This window comes from Mycetomoellerius zeteki, unplaced genomic scaffold (genome assembly GCF_001594055.1).
Source record: "Mycetomoellerius zeteki isolate Tzet28-1 unplaced genomic scaffold, Tzet1.0 scaffold94, whole genome shotgun sequence".
Taxonomy (NCBI): Eukaryota; Metazoa; Arthropoda; class Insecta; order Hymenoptera; family Formicidae; genus Mycetomoellerius; species Mycetomoellerius zeteki.
In genome coordinates, this window is record NW_017257979.1 from 1,354,876 (window position 1) to 1,376,453 (window position 21,578).

The 21,578-nt window shown below is 33.1% G+C and overlaps 1 protein-coding gene across 8 annotated transcripts in view; it reads left to right on the forward strand.

The window, feature by feature from the left end:
- LOC108730630 (uncharacterized) overlaps window positions 1-21,578 on the forward strand; it is a 117,666-nt gene that overhangs the window by 87,466 nt on the left and 8,622 nt on the right. For all 8 annotated transcript variants that reach the window (XM_018460437.1, XM_018460439.1, XM_018460436.1 and 5 more), the window contains 3 exons: window positions 1,593-1,802; window positions 18,252-18,371; window positions 21,071-21,342. In XM_018460437.1, the coding sequence (XP_018315939.1) occupies window positions 1,593-1,802; window positions 18,252-18,371; window positions 21,071-21,342 (602 nt within the window). The remainder of the gene's footprint in view (window positions 1-1,592; window positions 1,803-18,251; window positions 18,372-21,070; window positions 21,343-21,578) is intronic.

Sequence of the window (21,578 nt, forward strand, 5' to 3'; positions counted from 1 at the left end):
TCCCTGTGCGCAAGTAATGAGTCTTTTTTTAATACTTCACCGACTGGGGTTAATAACTGTGGTTAATGCCTTCACTTACAATGGACAATCCAACCACGCATATAAATTAAAAACTCTTCTAAAAAAAACCACTGTAATTTTTAAAGTGAGTTGTCAGAAAGTTTTAAATTTAAATAATCCTTAAAAAATGGTTTTTACATACGAATTTATTTAGAAATAACAATAATTATTAATAATCGTTTTTTGGTGTATAATTCAGGACTTTTTTACAATCTAGTATATAATCATAAATTTTTTAAAAAATCGTAGGATAAATCCGTTAAATATACCATTATTAAATATTGTTTGTATTTAAGATATGCTATATTAATAAAAACTTTATATTGTCTATTACTATAAAAAAATTAGAAACATTTATTCTTTATATTAAAAAAAAAACTTTTTAAAATTATTGTATTTTTGTCGTATATATCGTATATAGGAGTGGAATATATAGCTACCCTAGGCGAGAGATATACGACTCATAAAAAATTTACAAATAATATTTAGAAATAAGACATAAAATGACACAGTATATAACTTATAAAATATGTGACTTTTGCGGTGTAAATAACAGAGTTACTCTAAAGAGGACTTTATACATTAATAAATATAAATAATGAAATAATCTATAATGTACGCCCATATAAAGCATCACTTTACGCATTCCATTGGCGAAGCATTAACTAGTAATGCTCTCTATTAGTTGCCTTTAAGCCAACTTGCTCATTACTGAATTAATTATTAAATATTGTAATTTTTTAATTTTATCTGCTTGAAATCAATATCGATTTTTTTACTATTTCTTTTTCTTATATTTTTTAATATAAAAAATGTTAATATTTTATAATGTTTCTGATAAAAATAAAAAAGTTTTTGTCTCTATTAGTATGCCTCTCTAAGGAGCCTTATTAACTCTATTAATGTGCCTCAATTTATGTACTTACCCGCATTTGACTCATTAATGTGCTTCAATTTATGAACCTACTCGCATTTAACTCATTTTAACATATAGTTACTAAAACAGATAATGGATGAAACTAATTGTTTAAGTTAATACTACAATTATTATTTTAATTACTTATAATTTCAATATACACTTATAATACAACGCTATCAGCTTCAATACAAGTCACGAGCTTAAAATCTTGAAGTATTACTGGACTCACATCTCTAAACTGTGATGTAATGTTTACTATGCTTTAATAATTGAAAAATATAACATTATCTTTATCATACATTAATAATTTAACTCAATAAAACAAAATCTTTTCCTTATTTATTTGTTTTAATTTTCTTTATAGCTTATTTAAGTACAAAGGCACAGTAAAAGGGATAGTTACTCTACTTCTTTTGTCATACAGAGTACATATCAATTATAAACGCATGACGGGCGCAATAAATGAATCCTAAATAAATCCTTCTCTCATCCTCAACGAGTCTCTCCTGGCGATAAGAGAATCGTCGTCGCTATAATTGCCGTAAATTGAGACTATCTTTGCGTCCTGAGCCGCGAGCTGATAAACGAGAGGACGCAATTTCTTGGTTCGCAGATCCGCGGCGTCGAGGTGGGCATAGTAGTGTTAGTGCTGATAGTCTGGGCGGGAGCGATAGCCCTATTCTTCAATCGCTGGGGCAAGATACGCATGCTGCTGCCGTACCAACCCGACTACAAGGAACAGCTCAAGGTTCCTGGCACCGGCGTGTGCGCGGCTGCGAACGCCGCGTACACGCAGCATCCGACGCAGCACGCGTGCTCTCAGGTAACGCATAGGTATACCGTATCCGGTCGGCGCAGCGGACGATTCGCGCCCGCAGCCACGTCGGTACCGCGCAAATTAAACCGCGGAGGCCGGAGAAACCCTTCCGGCTGATTTAACTAATGAATGCTTGATAGGATTTAGAAATTTTCTTTTGCTGAAAAAAAAAAGGAGAAATTATTTTAAGATTCTTATAGGCGAGATATTTTTCGATATCTCGCGCGAATGTTTCGAAACATGTAATCCTTGAGAATTACGCGTCGTAAGTCGTAACATAAAATTGTTTTTTACGATGGCTGAAAATTTCTAAATACTACAATACATTAAATTTACCTGAATGTACGTTAAGTACATTCAGATAAAATGTACTTACTAAAATTCAAAATTTATCAGTTTCTTTGAGAAACTTGCACTTAATCGTAGATTACAATAATAAAATGATTTTCTTTTGTAGATCTCATTTTTAGATCTTAAAATACTGGATTATTCTAAAGAGATTTAATATAATTGCTCACAGAATCGATCATACATAATATGTATTATGAATTTTCCAATACTATCAGTTAAGAAAGGAGTTAATATTAATGTTCTTCTTTAATCGAATTGTAAGACAAATTTTCGAACTTTGTCTTATTTGAAATATATAATTCTCTACAGCACATATCTCCAACGATCGTTCTAAAAACGTCCAGAATTCTATGAATGTCTTCAGGACATTCGTTAGAAATTTGTGCTGTATGGGATTTGCAATAATTTTAAAACGTATCGAGGGAGGGTGGGAAATATATTTTATGAATGTGGGTCGGTCCTCTGATTTAAATAAAATACAAATATCTTCAAATCTCGGCAAATACCTGATCGGAAATCGCCTAGATCGATTTACGCGGGACGCGAGTGTGACGAGGGTGCGACATAAGCTACTGATTTTGCAATAACAAGATTTGGATCGAGCTGGCGTCAGATGTTTGACATTCTCGTTCTCGAGAAATTCCGTGTTCCGTGCAATATTGGCACTTCATTATATACATGGGCGCGATGCAATCGCCATTATGCACGTACGATAGGCTTTTGGATATTCCGCGTACGATTGTCGGCAACGCGAAATTCGAGAAATGCCGATACAGGCGCAAATGTAATGGCATTTCCATGGGTTATTAGCATAGCTCGAATTCTGGTTCACTCGCGAGAGCGTGTGAATCAGAATTCGTGTAACGGCATTTAATCGTATGTATTTCAGCTCGATATGCGATTGACCGGGAAATACGTCTTTTAAATTTCGTCATTCCCGGGCTCGAATTTAAAGGGCGCAATCTTAAATGAAGAGTAATTGTTTAAGGACGATTGACTTACAAAACTGTTAACGAATAGAAAAATCTACAGGATGTTAATACACATGCTGGAATGTTACGTATTATGTTTAAAAGAAAAGGTTTTCGATAATTAGGATCTGCACGCTACATACACATTTATTATGCAAAAAATTGATTTAATAATAAATTTTTTATGTATTGTTTTGTAATGACTGAAATTATTTTGTAGAAGAATTATTTATAAAATGATTATTTGTATAAGATAAAATGTATAAAATTGAAATATGGAATGAATAAGATTAAATGGATGAAATTAAAAAGTGTTTTTCGCGGAAGGAAAGTTAATTTTGTTTAAATAAATATATGTAGAATAATATAAAAATATTTATTTTCTAAGTATTTAAAAAATTAAACTGTCGAAGATATAAAATATCAGTTAATTGATAAAATATTATTAAATTTCGTTATTTAATAACTTTTCTGTTTCTCGCTTAAATAAACTTTTAATGTTTGCAATATTAATAATTTTATCTAAAATGATTGAATTGTTGATATTAATTAATATGACAATTAATTATAAAAGATCTATGACAAGTAATCTATGAAAAATATTAAAGTGCATCGATCTACTATTATATTTTATTTTGTTAATTTTTATACGTTATTCTTTTTATTATTGTGGTAGTATCGCGTGAAATACCTTCTGATATTTTGTAAACGTTAAAAAATAATTTAAACAATTATATACTGCGGTACACGTTTTAATATGTTACGCAACACAGTAAAAAATCGGATTTCTCTGAAATGCTTTGATAGTTGGTACGTTGATTAAATGAATTTTATTTACGATCTTTTGCGCAGAAATTGCCTTTGTCATAAATCATTTTTTAACGCTTAGAAATCCGATTACATAATCTGGATTAAAAATAAATGTTGTTATTATCCCTTTTAAATGAATTAATTTATTAAAATTTAAGATTATAATTAGTTTTGAGGTCGATTCTAATTGATTCAAAAGATTTGAATTTCTCGAATTTCTTGAAAATGCGAATTCTGTCAATTTATAGTGAGGCATGCATTTACGTTTTAGGCGAACGGAGACTGCGTTTTGTTAACATACTTGACACAATAAATGAACAATGCGTGCGAGTATCTAACGGGTAAAGTTTATTAGCTATTATAACCACTTGATGCTCGCTTGACGTGGAGTTCAATTTTGCTCGGTTTGTGCAATTACACAATTCGCGGTGAACGATTTGATATGTGCAACAAAAGGGCTTGTTCGAGTTGGGTTTGACGTCACGATAGAATTACGAACGTGAGGATCAAGACAGGGTAATTAGTCGAAACTACATCGGACCATTAATCCGCTTGTATAATTCGGCGTACCTGCGAGGGAAAGAAAAACGAGAATCTATAATACTATTTCGGTCGCATGAAAAAGAGAAGCTGGAAAAACTCCAGACGCATCGATTTGACCTCGCTGTATAACAACGCAGTCTAATTCCTTGCATTGAATAATCGTCGTAAAGGAAAAAACCGGAACGAACATTTTTTTTTGCTTGACATTGGATGTCGAAATTTCTTTTTTGTACGTTGTTTAAAATTGAATGGAATGGTCTCGATAAATTCAACATACCGAACACACGCTTTGTATATTTTTTTTCATTATTGCTTTTTTTGTACGAGAGCAGTTTCCAATAACGCGGTTTTAATGCATTGAAGCGTTTTAGAGATCAAGAGATTTTTTTACTGTTGCTGTTGCGTACCTAAAATATGCGTATTGATGAATTCTGTTATTTCCAGTTTTCTCTCGCAATTTCTAATGGTAGCATTTTTTACAAATTTAAAATTTATTATTTCTAACGCTACTATTTCGTAATTTCTAACGAAAGCATTTTACAAATTCCAAATTTATTATTGCAACGTTACAATTTCAATTGTTACTACCGTCGCTCTCTGTCGAGCGTCTTTTTCAATAATCTTTCTATTTACCGCAGTTTCAAAAATATTTGATTTATTAGTAACGTAAGAAGGGGCGATTAAAATTTGTCGATCACGTCATTATACCTTGCTTTCATAGAACGCGCATATGTTCATTATGAAAATTCATTAATTAGCCATTATGAGCTACTTATATACCTCAATATGTCGCTAACATGCAAAGTAGCAAATCAAATATAGCTTTCGTTGATTTTGACATTGGACAATTGTCGCTATGATACGATGCAGTATAATCGAAAATTTGATAACACTAGCTTCTGTAGTATCTGTCAAACTTCGATGCAATTAATACGTATTATCGAGTATTTGAATGCTATTGTCATTACGCGTCTAGATTTGGAGATAGCTGTAATACATCGCGGTTAACGCAGCAACACAATTGCCTATTAATAAGCGAACGACGTAATCATAATGTTATCTATAAACATCAAAGTAATGACAACAATATATCCTGATGCATATTACGTGAATCAAAAGTTAATTGGACATGATAGGTGCGATCTAATCATCGTGAGTTAATCCTGAAAATAAACCGTCGTGATTTTTAATTGTGTTAAAAAGACAACTGCACAAATAGATACTTCATTTCCAAAATTCTCACAAATTTAAAACGTCATCCAATGAACCAGAAGAGACTTCACATTGAATAATAAATGAGGCTCGATGCTCGCGGGAGATTCGTGTCTAATAATACTTCGACTATCTCGTTTCTCCGATCGCGATGCGGATATTATAAAGGAGACTTTGATGATAAGTTTAGTAACGTAACGATGTAACCGCGAATGTTATCGTTATAACTATCAACTGTTCAAGGATAGGATACTTCGGCTTTTGTGTAGAAACAAGCGGATACGTTTAATTATCCTTGATATTATATATTGCCCTTTCACATGCTGCATTTCCGTGAAAACCTTTATCCATCGGGCGATGTTCATTTCTCATCTTGAAGAGAAGTGAAAATTTTGCCGACGTGGTTTTCGCAAGAAATCCTTGCAATCACTTATGAATTAGTAACAACCATTATTCTATATCCACATACGCAGTAACATTGTACAATATGTTAAGAGAGTTACATCTCTTTCAAGAATTATGAAAAGTTTGAAGGGCACTTGTGTTTCGTGTAAAAATATTATTGGAGATTCTTCTATTTTAGTAATAATAACTAATTAAACCGTCGGAATTAATGCAATATTAAATTTATCCGTTCGCGACAGGTCTATTGGAAATGCTTTGAAAATGCTTCCGGAATAATTTTAATTAGCCCAATAAAAAAATTTGAATATGCTGCCGCGTATGTGAAAGTTGACTGCGCAGAGAGAAAGATTTACGTCCTCAATTTAATGATGTAAATCCTTAAACGATTCAGACGTAAATTAATTTATTAAGTACATTCGTAATCACGATTAATTGATTTTATAGGACAAAGTTATTAATAAAATTTGTATCGTGCAGCTTCTATATTTTTTGTAATACCGAATTAAACAAACGTGATTTATTTTTTATGTTGTACTTATTATATTGTATAACGAGATGTATTATATACTGAAAGATGATGCGCAGTGATAAAATTGACGATCGATAAATCTTTCTTCTTCTTACATTAAGTGTTAAATTCAGCTAGTTGAAGAGCGTAGCGTTAGAGAACCCAGTAGCAAAAAGTCGAGCGGAATAATGAAGCTTATTAGTCTATCTCTTTAGCGTAGACATCCACATTCCTCATACAGTCCATATTAGTCGCATATATTACGTAGTTGTAGTTAGTAAGACTAATAATTGATAATCTCAATTAACGCAATTTTTAATTCTGTTGATCTCTTCTGTTCCTCTCTTCTGTCTCCACGTCGTTTCTTCGGATTGACTGCACGAAAATTCGCGAATATTGGCTGGCGTCACGTGCGATTACCGGTACTCTCCCACACTGTTCTGCGCTACGTGTGTGTGCCCTCCCCCCCAACCATCCCCTCACGCGTCACGTTTGGCTACGAAAAAAAAAAAATCCGAAAAAAAACGACAAATGACGACAATGATAAAAACGAATAATGCGATAACGCACGAAAACAAAACCGACGAACGAAAACGACGGAAGGTAATGACCACATTGTCGGATATGGTGATGCAGTGCGGGGGCGGGGGCTGCTGCGTCCTGGAGCAGTGCTTTCAGTACCCCAGAAGAGCCCGAGAGCCCCGGGACTGCGGCTGCCAATTCGCTCTACTCCACAGGGCGGACATCGCGTGACCATCGGTACATGTCTTAACATCTCAATTTTATCTTCTTGTGGCCCTACCTATATATGCTGGAGAGAAACCTCGGCTGTACCGAGGCTCTCCACCCTGTCTTTCTACTACTGTCTCTCTTTCACCCTCACACATTTATTTCTTTTGTGTCTGTGTGACTTACCCCATCTCTCTGTCTGTATATCTTCTTGTCTCACTTTTGAACCCCCACTCGTACTTCATCATTTTAGCGTCGAACGGGAAAAATTATGATCTATTTAATCATTAATAAATTCTCCGTCTACCTTAAGGATTTATGAGACTCTTACTTGTCTCTTAGAATACATATAATTATAATTATTTAAGATAACTGATTTCTATTTTTATCTTATTCTTGATATTTATTGTTACTATCTACGAAACTACAGAAAACTTAAAATAAAAAGAAAATAATTTTTCTCTTTGCTTATAACATATTATAAAGTGATTTTTAATGAAAATTATATAAAAACAAGCTTCTTAATCATAACGAAGTAAATCATTTTTTACTATATAGGATAATGTGTTAATAATTTTATACCAGTAATGTGTCCATAATTTCTGCAATAGTTAAAACTTTCTAAATTGTAGTTTCTTTTGCATAATATAAGCGACTACTTTTTTTACAAAGTACGCATATTGTTTTACTATTGTACAATTATTTTACATTATATCTATCTAGATTTCTATTATATTTAATATCTTTTAGAGGTCGTATAATTATTTTATTATAAGAATCTCTATTGTAAAATGATTAACTATTAGGCAACATTTCCGTTATTGACAAAAAATTTTCATAAATTTAGCTACGTAACGAGCAATTCGCGCATGTAGAAAGGGTGTGTTTCTTAATCGTTGAACTCATCTTTTAATCGTGTAATTATTAGAAAATTATTTTACTTGTACTTTTTTGTCTTTCTAAATTTCTGAAAATAATCAAATTTTATATCATAATGTACAGATAACGAATACAACCGTTTTATATTTTACTTTCTCATTTCTATGCAAATTATGATATTTCAAATAAAATGCTTATGTGAACCACCGCGCTAGTTAGTACACTCATAAATTATATGTATATTTGTAAGTGATAAAATACAATTTACATATAATTAGGAAGTACATACTTACATCAAACGAAGTTGAAACAAAATGTAAACACGTAGTTTTAATCAAAAGGAGGAGAATGGGAAGTTACATTCGGTTTTCTCTTCTACATTCATTTCAGTTTACCACTAATTATCACATTGAAGAGAACTCAAATCCAGAGTCGGAACATCTACAGATTTATATTTAACTTTAACTTCGTTAAATATAAGTATATTCTAATTGTATGCGAATTGTATTTTAGCACTTATGAATATATAATTTGCGCACTAACAATAACGCAGAGGCACATGAACATTTTATTTATACTGAATTTATTCTTAGAGTCTCATAAATATTATTTTATTTTATTTTAATTATGATACCATGATTGATATTAAATTAATGAAGATAGATTTCATAAAAATCATATTTTGTGTGTATGTGTGTGTGTTTTATATACGTGATGAAAATTAGTTCACTAAGTAATATCATTACTGCATATACACGCTCCTTCCATTTCCGCTCTCGCAATCGATAACAGATCAAAATAAAAAAGGAGGCCGAGATATCGTCTCATGAGATGAAAGCGTATTTCTTGCCGGTGAGTCGAGGCTTGCCAACTTTTTCCACGTGGATATCGTTTTATTGATTATCGCTGATAAGATATAGGGTACAGAAACTCGAGATGAATTTCGTGGAAAAGAAGCACGTTCGAATTGTACAGCTTATGGTGTACATTTTTGATAAAATAAAAACTTTTATTTCTAGATAAAATACTGCATCTAAATGCGCACACACAATACGTTTCTATGAAATTAATAACAAAATTTTATTTATTTAATTGATTCAAAAACTTGTTAGTCGGAAAGTTGTATTTTCGATTAAACTTTTCTACTAGACTCTAGAGAATCAATTGAAATAAAAATATATAATAACGCAAACTTCTACAAACATTAATAAGATAGCGTCACTGAAAATGATAGCCTTTTCAAAAATTGTATTTATTTTATTCGTATTACCGAATCTGCTTGCGATTCATATGAATTGATTAAAAATACATAATAAATAGTTGACGAGAAAAGAAAAAAAAGTATCAATTTTGCGAGAAAGCTAAGTTAAGAGATAACAGAAACATGACTATCTATTTTGCAATTCTGAGTTTTAATGATGAAGTCTTCTTAAGTTAAAACGATTTCTGCTTTGATATACTTTGTAGACCGCAAATGAGCTCTGTTTCTTCCAAAACAGAAAGCTTTGATCGACGTGAGAGATTGGGTTCTGGTCAACTTGTGTAACTCATTGTCAGAAAGCTGCTATTGACTTTAAGCTCGCCGCTATAATGAGAAAGCGCTTTGTGTGACCGCTTTGAAGCGCATGTACATTTTATGTACATGCATAAAGAGAGAGAGAGAGAGAGAGAGAGAGAAAGAGGGATGTGCTTTAGAGTTGGCAAGTCTTGTCCCAGGAATTCTTTTATGAAGAGAAAAAAAGAGTTAATTGTAGTTAAAAGGAAGTTATCGATCCACTCAGTCTAATGTTTATTGCATATGTTTACTATATTATACTTGTATCATTCTTGTATATATGTACAGAATATCCTTTGCATAGATAGTTTGGATACATGATACTGGCATCTGTTAACATAAAAGACCTGATCCAAAAAAATTTTAAATATTTATCGTTCATATAGATGAACAAAAAACATGATATTTAATGATATTCAATAAATATTTAATAAACAATATTTTAATATTTTTTTTTAAAAAGTAATATCTGTTTAGGGTATTCAGTTATTGACCGCGAATTAATTGAATCATTTTAAGGAATTAAATACAATATCTTTTTATAAGTTTAGAGATTTATAAATTTTAAGAGATTTTGTGGCGAAAGATCGCATAAAAGATCAATTAGTTATAATTTAAAAAAAACTTGTTATGTTTTGTCTGTCATTATTTTGTTTTGCCACGATTTATATAATGAAAACCAAACAAGTTTTTTGAAATTTCAACTGCATTTTTTAAATAAATGACAACTTCATTAATTGAACTTCTAACATAAATAACAATAATTATTTTCTTTGAAAATAGCAATAAAGAATCTTTTTTTTTTTTTGAAATATAATATAATAATTTTATTAATTTTAAACTTAGAAAAAACAATTTTTGCAACTTTTAAATTTATAAATATTATTAAGACGCGTATTTAAAAAAAAGCTTATTGATGTATATTTCCGTTTGTAAAATATCGTAACGAAACCAAAAATCGATGTTTTTAAAATTATTTACAACTTTTAATAAAATTACTTTTTACAATTTTTATGCATAATTTTTCACAAAATCTCTAAAAAATATATTTATACAAAAATTTTTTTTATGTATCTTTAATCTTCAATTAACAGTATAATAAACATTTCGCAGGAAATGTTTTTTTGCAAAGATTTTATAATCTCTCAAAAAATCTCAGTTTATCTTACTTCATTATAGCAATAATACGAGTACTGTAATATTTATTTATTTTGCCAGTATTTAGTTTAATTAAGGGAGTCGTATTAATTGAGTCGTAAATGAGTTAGTTCGTATGACTTTTTCACGATTGATATTATCGTATACATAGAAAGGACGAAATATGCTTGGCTTATTCTCTAAGAGAAAATGGAAGACCTCCTGTGTGCCACTCACGTCACATAACAACCAGGTCAACTTGCACACGCGGAAAGTTTACACAAGATAAACACTCGCTCACAATTCGTATGTAAGCCCATCGCGGATGTGCTAGCTCGGGATTGCGGGTGCATCTTGCTGTCGCTAAATTTATCCTGTCTCGAAGTCAGCCGAGAATTCAGAGGCTAATAGCACGTTGACCCGAATCTGGTCGGAATCACGAAGTCCTGTCACAGATGAGAGACTGACGGGATATAGAGACGCAGTAAATTTGATTGAATCTCCATCCTTCATCGGCGTGAACTAATTAAATTGCATAACGTAAACTCCAGCCTGCGGCTGATTGAATAAATGTTACAAGAACTCGTGGTCGATTTTTAACATGACCTATTTCACTTGAATCCATAACCAAGGAAAGCTTCCTGGTACGGTTTAATCTTTTCGTACGTGTATCTTCTTTCGCGTCGACGATTTATCATTTCGCAAATAGTGCTACACAAAGTGAAGTTCGGTCACGGAGAGTGACTGGCAAGCGAAGCCTGCAGGATTGCACGGAGAGAAACCTACATTTTACAAAAATTGGAGATTACCCGACAGTTTGTTTTTTATGTAACTGCCGTAAAATATGTTATTGTATGCTGGTAAGCTGACACAAGCACAAACAGTGTGTTGTATGAACTTGTTGACGGGCATTGTTAATAAATAAAAACAGGGCTGCTTCCTTTTATGTAATACATCCGCGAAAACGTGGGTTGTAGAATATGTTTTTTTAACGTTCCATTTTGACCTTTTGATCTTAGTTTCAATGTGTACTAAACGTCATAAATGTTATGATATTAAATAATGAATTTTTCATATTCATACGCCAAGTATTAAGTGTATATCTATCACGATTGATCGTAAAAAAAATGTCAGTTGAAATATCGTTAATACATCTTGATACACGTGACACTGCAGTTTTCAAAACATTTTTGAAAGGTATTTTGATACCATGAATACGTGGTAACACGGAGCGGATTTCTCGGATAACTCGGTGCATGCTTTTATTACTAAAATAATATTAAGCATTACATGCATGTAATGCTTAATTCCTGGTGTCGCGGTTTAAAGCAGAACAAGTACCATCGATGCGAATCCGATTACTTATTAGAGAAGTAAACTCTGCAATTAGTTGATCTACTTGACCGCCTGTTGCGTTCTAGATTTTATGTATATATATATATATATATATACATAAAATCTATATTTAAAAAAGGAAATGCTTAAAAAGTTTCGAGATTAATCTTTAACGTGACGTGGTATAATTGTCAGTTTTAAGCTTGAGATATTACGCATACCAAATGTTGGCTGTCAATTAATACTTGGCGTTGCCTATTATAGCTTTGAATAATTACGATACGTCTATGTGTTTGCTGAAGATGTCTCTACAGAGAATACATTTAATTAACAAATTTAAATCTCATAAGACCGACGCGTACAGAACTCACTAATAACATATTAAAGGCCTAATGTCGGTTGAAGCTAGATCTTAATTGCTTTTTAAATAATTCAAAATGTGAATTATATATATACTATATATGTACTTGCATATATACCATATTTGTAGCCATATTCACTACGCGCCGAAATTTTTCCGAACTTTACAAACGCAGCTAAACTACTGAAATAATATCACAAATTAAATTTTTGATGCTCAATAGACATCTATTGTAGAAATCTTAAACTACTAGAATCTGTAAATAAATTTTAATTATTGTGAAAAATATTACCTCGGCCGAAAGTCGAACCCGAATCTCTTACATTCCGTGTAAGCGTCCTTACCAGTTAGACTTTCGACTATATTTAATTAAAGTATGTATGACACCTAGTATCGTATAATAGCGTGTCTATAACACTGTACTTTGAAATGTGTAGAGGGAAATGAAAGCTTTCAGGTCATGATGCACGGAAGCATCATGTCAGTATAATTGTAATAAAGAGAAAGATTTTAATATTGTTTTTATTCTCTTGAGAGATCCGTGTAATTCCGTACACCATGTGTAATTTCTTTTATTGCACGTGCTTTTGTAGATATTTTTTTTATTTAAAAATTCATTTTATTCTATATGACTTTATTCGTTGTTTAAAATTTAATTAAATTTATGCATAATCATTCTGTATAATTTTCAAAATTACATGAAAAACGGTTTGTTGAGCAAAGAGATTTAGTTCACGATGCGAGAAAGAGAAATCATCTCGTTTGATACAGAAATAATTGCACAAAATTTAATTTACATCTTAATTCCGCAAATCATGGAAGCACTCATTTCGCTCCAATTTAAAACGTACGAAAATATAATCAACCGATTTTGATTCTGTAATGTAGAATTTTTCTAACTGAAAAAATTCGTTTCACATTTTTGATGATAACTAAATAAACTATCACTTAAGACTAACGAGCTGTAAAATGTTACACGATTATTTGCGTCATAAAAAAGTAATGGTCAACGTCTATTTCCGGGTTAATATAAGATAGCGGCGTAGGGTGGAAAATTTTTACAATCATAGATTACAAATAATATTCTGACGTTAAAATGGAAACTTTTTTCCGCGTACGACCGTGGATTTAGATTCAGGTTCCATTGACTCGATGCTTCTAGCTGCTTTAATTTTTAATTCGTTTTATTTCGCTCGTCTCTCCGTGCAATTCACACGGATTCGCCAAATCGGTGTGAGGCAAAAAGTAATCATGGCTAAGCAGTCGATAAAATACGCTCCATCACGCTAACGCTGAATATTTTCTGGGGCACGTTAGAGATGGCTTAATTCTGAGAGAGCTTAGTTTTCGAAACCACAAATACATGATGATCGCCTCAATATCTTATGCACTTCTTATATAATAATAAGTGTATAAAAAAGAGTTTAACTCTCAACTACTAAAGATTGAATAGATGAACATAACTGTTCATTCATATTGACAATTGACAATTAACAATTCATATTGACAGATTGAAATGCTCATGTATTTTATGCTTTTATGTATTTTTTACTTGTTTTACTTAATTTCGTCAACGACTTTTTTTTTTAATTTATAAATCATTTTATTTATTTTTTTTCTCTTAATAACTGGAAAGGTAAATTATAAATGAGTTGTCAATAAATTATAAAAGGTCAGTACTAAGATAGAAGTACGCATCCTTTCCGAACACTTTATGAAATATCTGCGGTAAAGTTGATGTCGTTACGGTAGTTGCGAGTTAATACTGCACAGTTTACGAGTTTTCCACTTAAACTACGCTAAAGCGCAGGAATCTTCCGATAAACCCAGAAGTCTGTAAATAATTTAAGAAAGCGCTTTAAAGAACATAATATCTTTGATCATCTCGCTTGAATGTATACAGAATGCAAATCACATTCTCATGTTACCGCGACGCGAAAACGATGATAATGTATCGGATTATCACATGTGCAAAAGTAACAGATGCCGCATCTGAAGCGTTAAGCCTATTCTACAATGTGCTTTTTGTTTCCTGTTTCTTGTTTTTTGCTATTTTTTGTATCTTGCCTTTTTGCCTCTTATCCTGTTTTTCGTTTTCTATTGTTCGAGATAAATGTTAACGAACTTCAGAAGAAACAGAAAACACGTCAAGAAATATAATTGTCAAGAAATATAATTGTCAATAAAACGATCACAAAGAGGAAAAAAGTAAAAGGTAAAAAGCAAGAAACAGGAAACAAAGAGTACATTATAAAACAACCATTAGAAATTAAAACTGCCGAAAAACAAGAGCGCGCCGAAGTTGCTCATCGCACGAAGAGGACATCTTTGTTCTGGATTTCCGTCTGATTGATTTATTTCCAACAAATTTCCTTTTCGTTCAACGACACTCCCAGCAGCTTGGTTTGAAAGCAGATCACCGCCTCTCAATCGCTTCGAGCCGCTTAAAAACTCAGCCCCACCTCAATTACCTCTTTAAATATATATAGCACTCTTCAAGCACAATAGCGAAGACTTTTATGCACAGGAGTTTATAATGCCAGTCGCTTGAATCGTGTATTAGTGATTACGCGTGAAAAGTCACTGCTATTGGTGCAACGAGGTAGGCGCTGCTATTTTGTGTCGTTTGACTATTGTCTTTCGTCCCGAGTCTCACGATATTAACTCGAGCCACTTGTGTTATCGTTATATGTTGTGTTCACTTGCTGTCAAGTGCAGAGTTTATTTTGTTTTCATCATTTTGTCGTATTTTACGATTATGCTTGTTTTCAAGGCAAAGATCAATATGGCACTCTTATTGAAATCTGAACAAGAATCAGTTTGTATCGCAGAGGATGAACTGGCGTTGTTAAATCAGCTTTGAACATTGCACCTCCTCGCACTAATGGCAGGTTAAAACAAGTAACCGCCGTTCAGAATTAAAGCTCTTGTTCACTCACCATTACAAGTCCATTACTATCTCAGATAATGTCAAATAATGATGTCAAAAGCGAGAAAATAAACAATAAAAATTAATATATTTTTGCAAAATATATTAATATATTATAGAAATGATTCATTAAACTTCATTAAAACTTATGATCGATAGAACCAAAAATATTTATAATATTATTTTATGAAATACACCAATGATGAGTGAACAGGAATTTTAAGCTTTGTACAGTGCATATCAACGCTTTTCATCATGATTATCGACTCACGAAGACGCTTACAACCCGAAATGCTTTCAAGTAGAGCCAGAGTAGCTCGTCGCATCGCGCATAAAAATTCGCGTAAGAGAACGGATGATGTTACGTTGCAAAGAAGTACTGGCTCCCGAGGATTTTTTCACGTAAAGAATTTTTTGTTACTTTTGCGATACAACAACGCGATTTACTCTGTCAAACTGGCGATGCGAAAATTCGGACGAAAGCATGCCTCAAAAATATTTTTTGTGGAGAACAAAGAACGTGAAAATAGTCAGCATCACTAATGTAATTGGCACGGTCTGCGAGTAAAGGACAGAGGTCACTAGAGTATTTTTTCCAGTATTAAATTTAGCAGATGTTTTTTTTCCTTTTAAGAGAATCCTAAAGCGAAGCTCGAACTCCGACGAAGTCACTAGATGTTGCCGTTTTTTCAGCGCACCGACTTGTCTTTATATACTACCATACTAATATTTCACGCAACCTATGATACATTCAGTCGCACATTCGTATCAATTTTCGTATAATAAATTCGTTGCGATAAAGTCTAAGATTAATTCTAAGAACTCGACGTTATTTGTTCGTGCAAACTACGTGTTTGTGGATCACTATTTCGTAAGTACAGGTTGCAAAACTTTCGTATCAAACAAATGTTGTCACGACTTGATAGCTTGAGACGCCATGTTACACTAAGAAATGGTAAAAAATATATCAATTTCGAAATTTTTAGTCGTTCTCTCGGCATAAACTCCACCTCACAAACACGTATTAATGCGTATACTTTAATCCTGGAGAAGGATTTTCGAATCTGTGAAGGAGAAAAAGTATTTGTTATACAAAAATTATATGATTTAGTCGGTAATACAGACGGCTTTAGGATTCCCTTAAAGTTTATGTTTTTTAAATTCAACATATATATTTTATTTTTAATTGGAATATATATTAATCTAATGAGTAAAATATATTATTCAGTTTATTTGGACGCTTTCTGTTTTAATTGAGGAAAGTTTTAATATAGAAATTATAAGATAAATGGAACAGATTCTGGAATTAACAAATGCCGATTAAAATTAATAATTGTGAATTTTAATAATTTTATAATAAATAAATACTCGTTATATACTTTTTAAGAGTTTTACGACAACTGTCAATTGCATTGTAGCGAAAATCGTAGAATTATCGTGTCATGTCATTTATTCGAAATCCGTAATCAATTCCTATTCAATTTTGCATAAAAAATGTAGGAGTGTATCTGCAAGGTAAGATTAATAGCTCGTTATCGATTTTATGGAAATCACCATTTCGTCCGAGCTGATTCTCGAATCGCCTCCAAATTTGATTAGCGTATTCGAATATACGATGAACTTTGACGTGTAAGTATTTTTCATAGCCCGAACATCAGCCCCTGAGTCTCTGTGGAAATGACATGATCGCGATGTGAGATCGATGCCCATATTTACCAGTAAGAATCTGAGAAGCGCGTTTTTACGCTGTTAATATACGCTTGCACCTATCCCTAATTGCGAGGTTTAAATTCTTTCTTCCCCTAAGCCGGTCGTTATAGATAGATGATGTACGCGTAGCAACGTAGATTGCAAAATCTAGAGACGTGCTCTTATCCCAGTTGTTCGAAAGAAGTAGAATGTAAATAAGAAAGGGGCAGTGGGATGAAGGTGCTACATTACGAGGATATTTGTTCTGTCATTATGCCGCGGTAAACTGCATTTCTTTTCCCTGAATAAAAAGCGCGACATTTTCATATTGTAATCATCATCACGTCGTTGTGCTGGTTGCCCCAGAAGTACCGCGCTTACCATATCTAAAAATTTTATGATTTACTTTACAAAAGGCATTAGAAATTAATGTCAAAATAGAAATGAATTTAACATAGCAAATTTTAAATTGTAATTTATCTCAGTGAGATTAAAAGTAAGTAACTTTTTAGTTCAACAAAAATTTATCTCACAATGTCTCTTGATTTAAATTGATATATTTCTCTTGGAATTAAATATTTAAAAAAAAGTCAAAGTTATAAATGATCTTTAAAATTTATTGTGGAACTAATTTTATTTTAAGTAAAATTTAATGCACCTATCCATTTAGGGCGGATTGAAGAAATTCGATATTTCATTCAAAGATATTTAGTTGGTTTGAAGAAATTGTAAAAATTATTGTTTTTCTATTTAATCTGTGAGCTCTGACTAATAATTTACAAAGAGATTTACGAGCAAGTGGAATCGCGGGACTTCCGGTGCATCCTGTAGTTCACTCTCGTCTCTGCAATTTTGTTCACGACACGGCACCCTCATTCGCTCGCCCCCGTCGGCCTCTCAACTTTTCTTATCACGTAGATCCCACGTGCATTAAAACGTCACGCTTCTCGAGAGGTCGCGCTCGACTGCAATTATCATCGCCGTCGATCGCGCTTTCTCTCCCGTTCTGATAACGTGATCAGAAACGACTGAAATTTCCAGCATCTGCACTGGTCGAGCCATCACGTGGACTCCTTAGACAGCGGCGGAGCTTTAGGCTGGCCGAGAACCTCGAGGCCGCGCGTCAACAGTGCCATCGACGTGGCCGGCTTCCTATCGCAGGTAAGTAATCGTGTCGGGAAAAATCCACATAGAGAGATCGATAGATTACGTGAGGTGGACAGCCGCGTCCTCGAACCCACCCGATCGATCGACTGGCGCGATTTCGCCGCGACCTTCTCCGAAGGTGGAGCGGACGCAAAGTCCGTCGCATAGCAGCCGCGTAATTGTGCCGGCCCATGAGGCCAGTTTCCGATTATAGCAATCGGGAAGATTGAAATCGGAAATCAGAGGAATCGGTGGGCGAGTTCCAAGGATAGCGTTTAGCTTTAACTACATGCTACAAATTGTTACAACGATTCTCTGTAATAACGTGTAACTCTCCTTCAATTTATGTCTATGAATTTACTTGATTGACACTTGCGTGATCGAGAATAGAGTGATTGCGAAATAAATTGTCGAAATTTGAATATGTGCAGCGAATCCTGGAACTCAAGCTGGTTCGTATCCTAACATGACGATACGATATACGTGGTACATATACATATCATATGGATGCATATCATATGCATGTACGATGCATATTGGAACTATTATTGAGGATGTATTATACGTATTTTTTAACAAAATGAACAAGATTATGAAAAAATTACAAATTGTATATATTATATATATTTGAAAGTAATACAAAAAATCTGGCGGCGTTTAGAACTTGAATAAAAAATTATTTTAATTAGAAATAGATACGTTTTTTAGAAAACAATTAAGATAAAATGAGAAAATTATAGTTCAAACTATAAAATTGTTAAATATAAATGTTAATTTTATTGAACTATTTCATATAACATTTATTTTTACATAGAAAGTATAACTTTCCAATTCCAGTTATTTTTTGCAGAGACACACCTGATACATCCTTAAAAATAAGATATATTAAAACAATATAGAATATACTATAATAACGAAATATAATAAACTTATAGTTTTTATAATTTCATTTTCAGTCAGATATTATCTAATGTTTCATTTAATCTAAATGGCAAAAAAATGTGTGAATTTCTAAGAATTATGAGATAACGTAAACTGATTAAATTTTTATTGTAAGATAACGTTAAATTTTAATTAAAGCGAGTAATTATTAAACTTGACGAGACAAAGGTGAAGCAAAAATTTATTAATTTCATTCCATGTTTTTTGCAAGAACAAATGTCGTGCGATTGTCCGATAATTGATTATTTTATCGCAACAACAACTCGCAGACCATTAATCGTGATCACTGCGACAAACTGCCTTTCAAAAAAAATTGAAACCACTCTCCGCGTACCGTTGAACAATCACCCGTCGACATTGCCCTTCCATTTTACACGATTGTTACACGATTGTTATAGTTTCAGATTGCGCGTTTCGGCATATATTGTTAACTTAACGCAACCAAGTTGAAGGAAATAACCATATCCCTCAGTGCGACAGTTATTTCAATAAATAATGAACACGAAAGAGTTCGTGCGAAAGAGATACCTCAAACGTCAAAGTTCAAGGTAGTCTGTGGCGAAGTGTAGTACATCAGATGATCGATATGTTCGTGGATTACTTGTAAGGAAATGGACAAATTCATTTTCGCCGCATGAACGATGTGTGTATTACATTTCCAAATCGCGTTTCTCTCATCTAAGTCGGCACTGGATGTCTATCTACTGTTTGTCGTATACACTTTGTATATTATAAATATTTATATATAAATATATATATATATAAATTTATATTTATATTCACACACATCATATTGGGACACTTTGCCGTCACAATTGGCACAGTACTACTAACGACAATTGGCTCGCAATTGGCACAGTATTAGCACAGTAATATCGTTAATAATACAAGATTCTTTGCTTGGTGTTCTTCAAGGTCGATATTGCACACGCGATTTGCTGCATTCAGCGTATTCTTTGCAACAGCACGCGGAATTGACAGACTAAATTATCCGGATAATCAATCGTTGCCAATTTCTGACAAATTACGAATTTACAAGACAAATGTATAAATTAATACCTCGGTGCTCTTCTTTATATATCGGTATGTTATTTTATTTCTGCGAAACGCCCATGAGGGTTCTCACGGGGGGTTGATCAGCTCGAATTCGCTTCGTTTCGTTCGTGACACAAAATCGATCATCTCGCAAAAAAGTACATACCGGAATACTGCGTCGCCATTCGCAGTTTTTTAATCCGTATTTCAAAGATCGAAGTTAATCTCGTGCATGAAGGAGGACAAGCACAGCACACATATTTACAATAAAAATAATCCTATAAACATCAACTAAAAGTAACATTAATGTTATAATTTCACACTCAACAATGTAACTGTTCTGTAATACATGCGTTATACTTATTACATTTATATTATTGAGAGTAGGAAATTATCTCTTTCAGCAACGTTTGCGATGTTATTACAATATTGCTGGAATGATCTGTACTGTGTGTATGGGATTGATATTATATTACTTTTAGTTTGCGTTTACTGGTAAACATATTTCTCTCAAAGAAACGTTACACCTTTCAATTTTATAAACGTTATACTCATTTCCCTTTTCTACTTATACGTCACTATTTTATGCTACCACATTACACTCGTATTACACTAATTATAAATGGCACAACGTGAAAAAATATCCATAAGAAGTCTAATTCTGTTAAAAAAAAAAGGAAATTGTTAAAAGCATCATCCCAATAGCTCTGAGCACGTCCGACGTCTTGTGATTTCAGGAATTTCTGCGACGCCACGGGTCCACGTCCAAATTGTGCCGTAAGGTTCGCAGTGCAGATAATTTACCTCTCGCGTCGACAAATCGCCAGGATCCTCGAAGGAACTCTAAGGACGAGAGTACCGAAGGCGACCGGGAGTCCTTTCTGAAGCCAAATCAGGACGACAAGTCCGAGGATCAGGACTCAAGGAGGCAGAGCAGTCTCGAGAGCGCAACGAAGGACAATACGGAAACGTCACTGTTGGATCCTGGTCATCAGCAGCCTTCTTCAAGGTAGATTAAATTTAAGAGACGCTTTCGTGCACCGATTTTCAATTCTTGCTCGTCCCTTCGACCCAATATTTTAGCCACGCTAAAAGTGTGCGTCTCACCGACATAAAATATTCATGTGGACTATTATAGAGAGAACTAAAATTAATTTTCTCAAATTTCAACGTATTATGTTTGTCAGTTACTTCAGCGTTCGATATTATTCAATTTCTGCTATTATCAGAAGAGATTCCACGCTT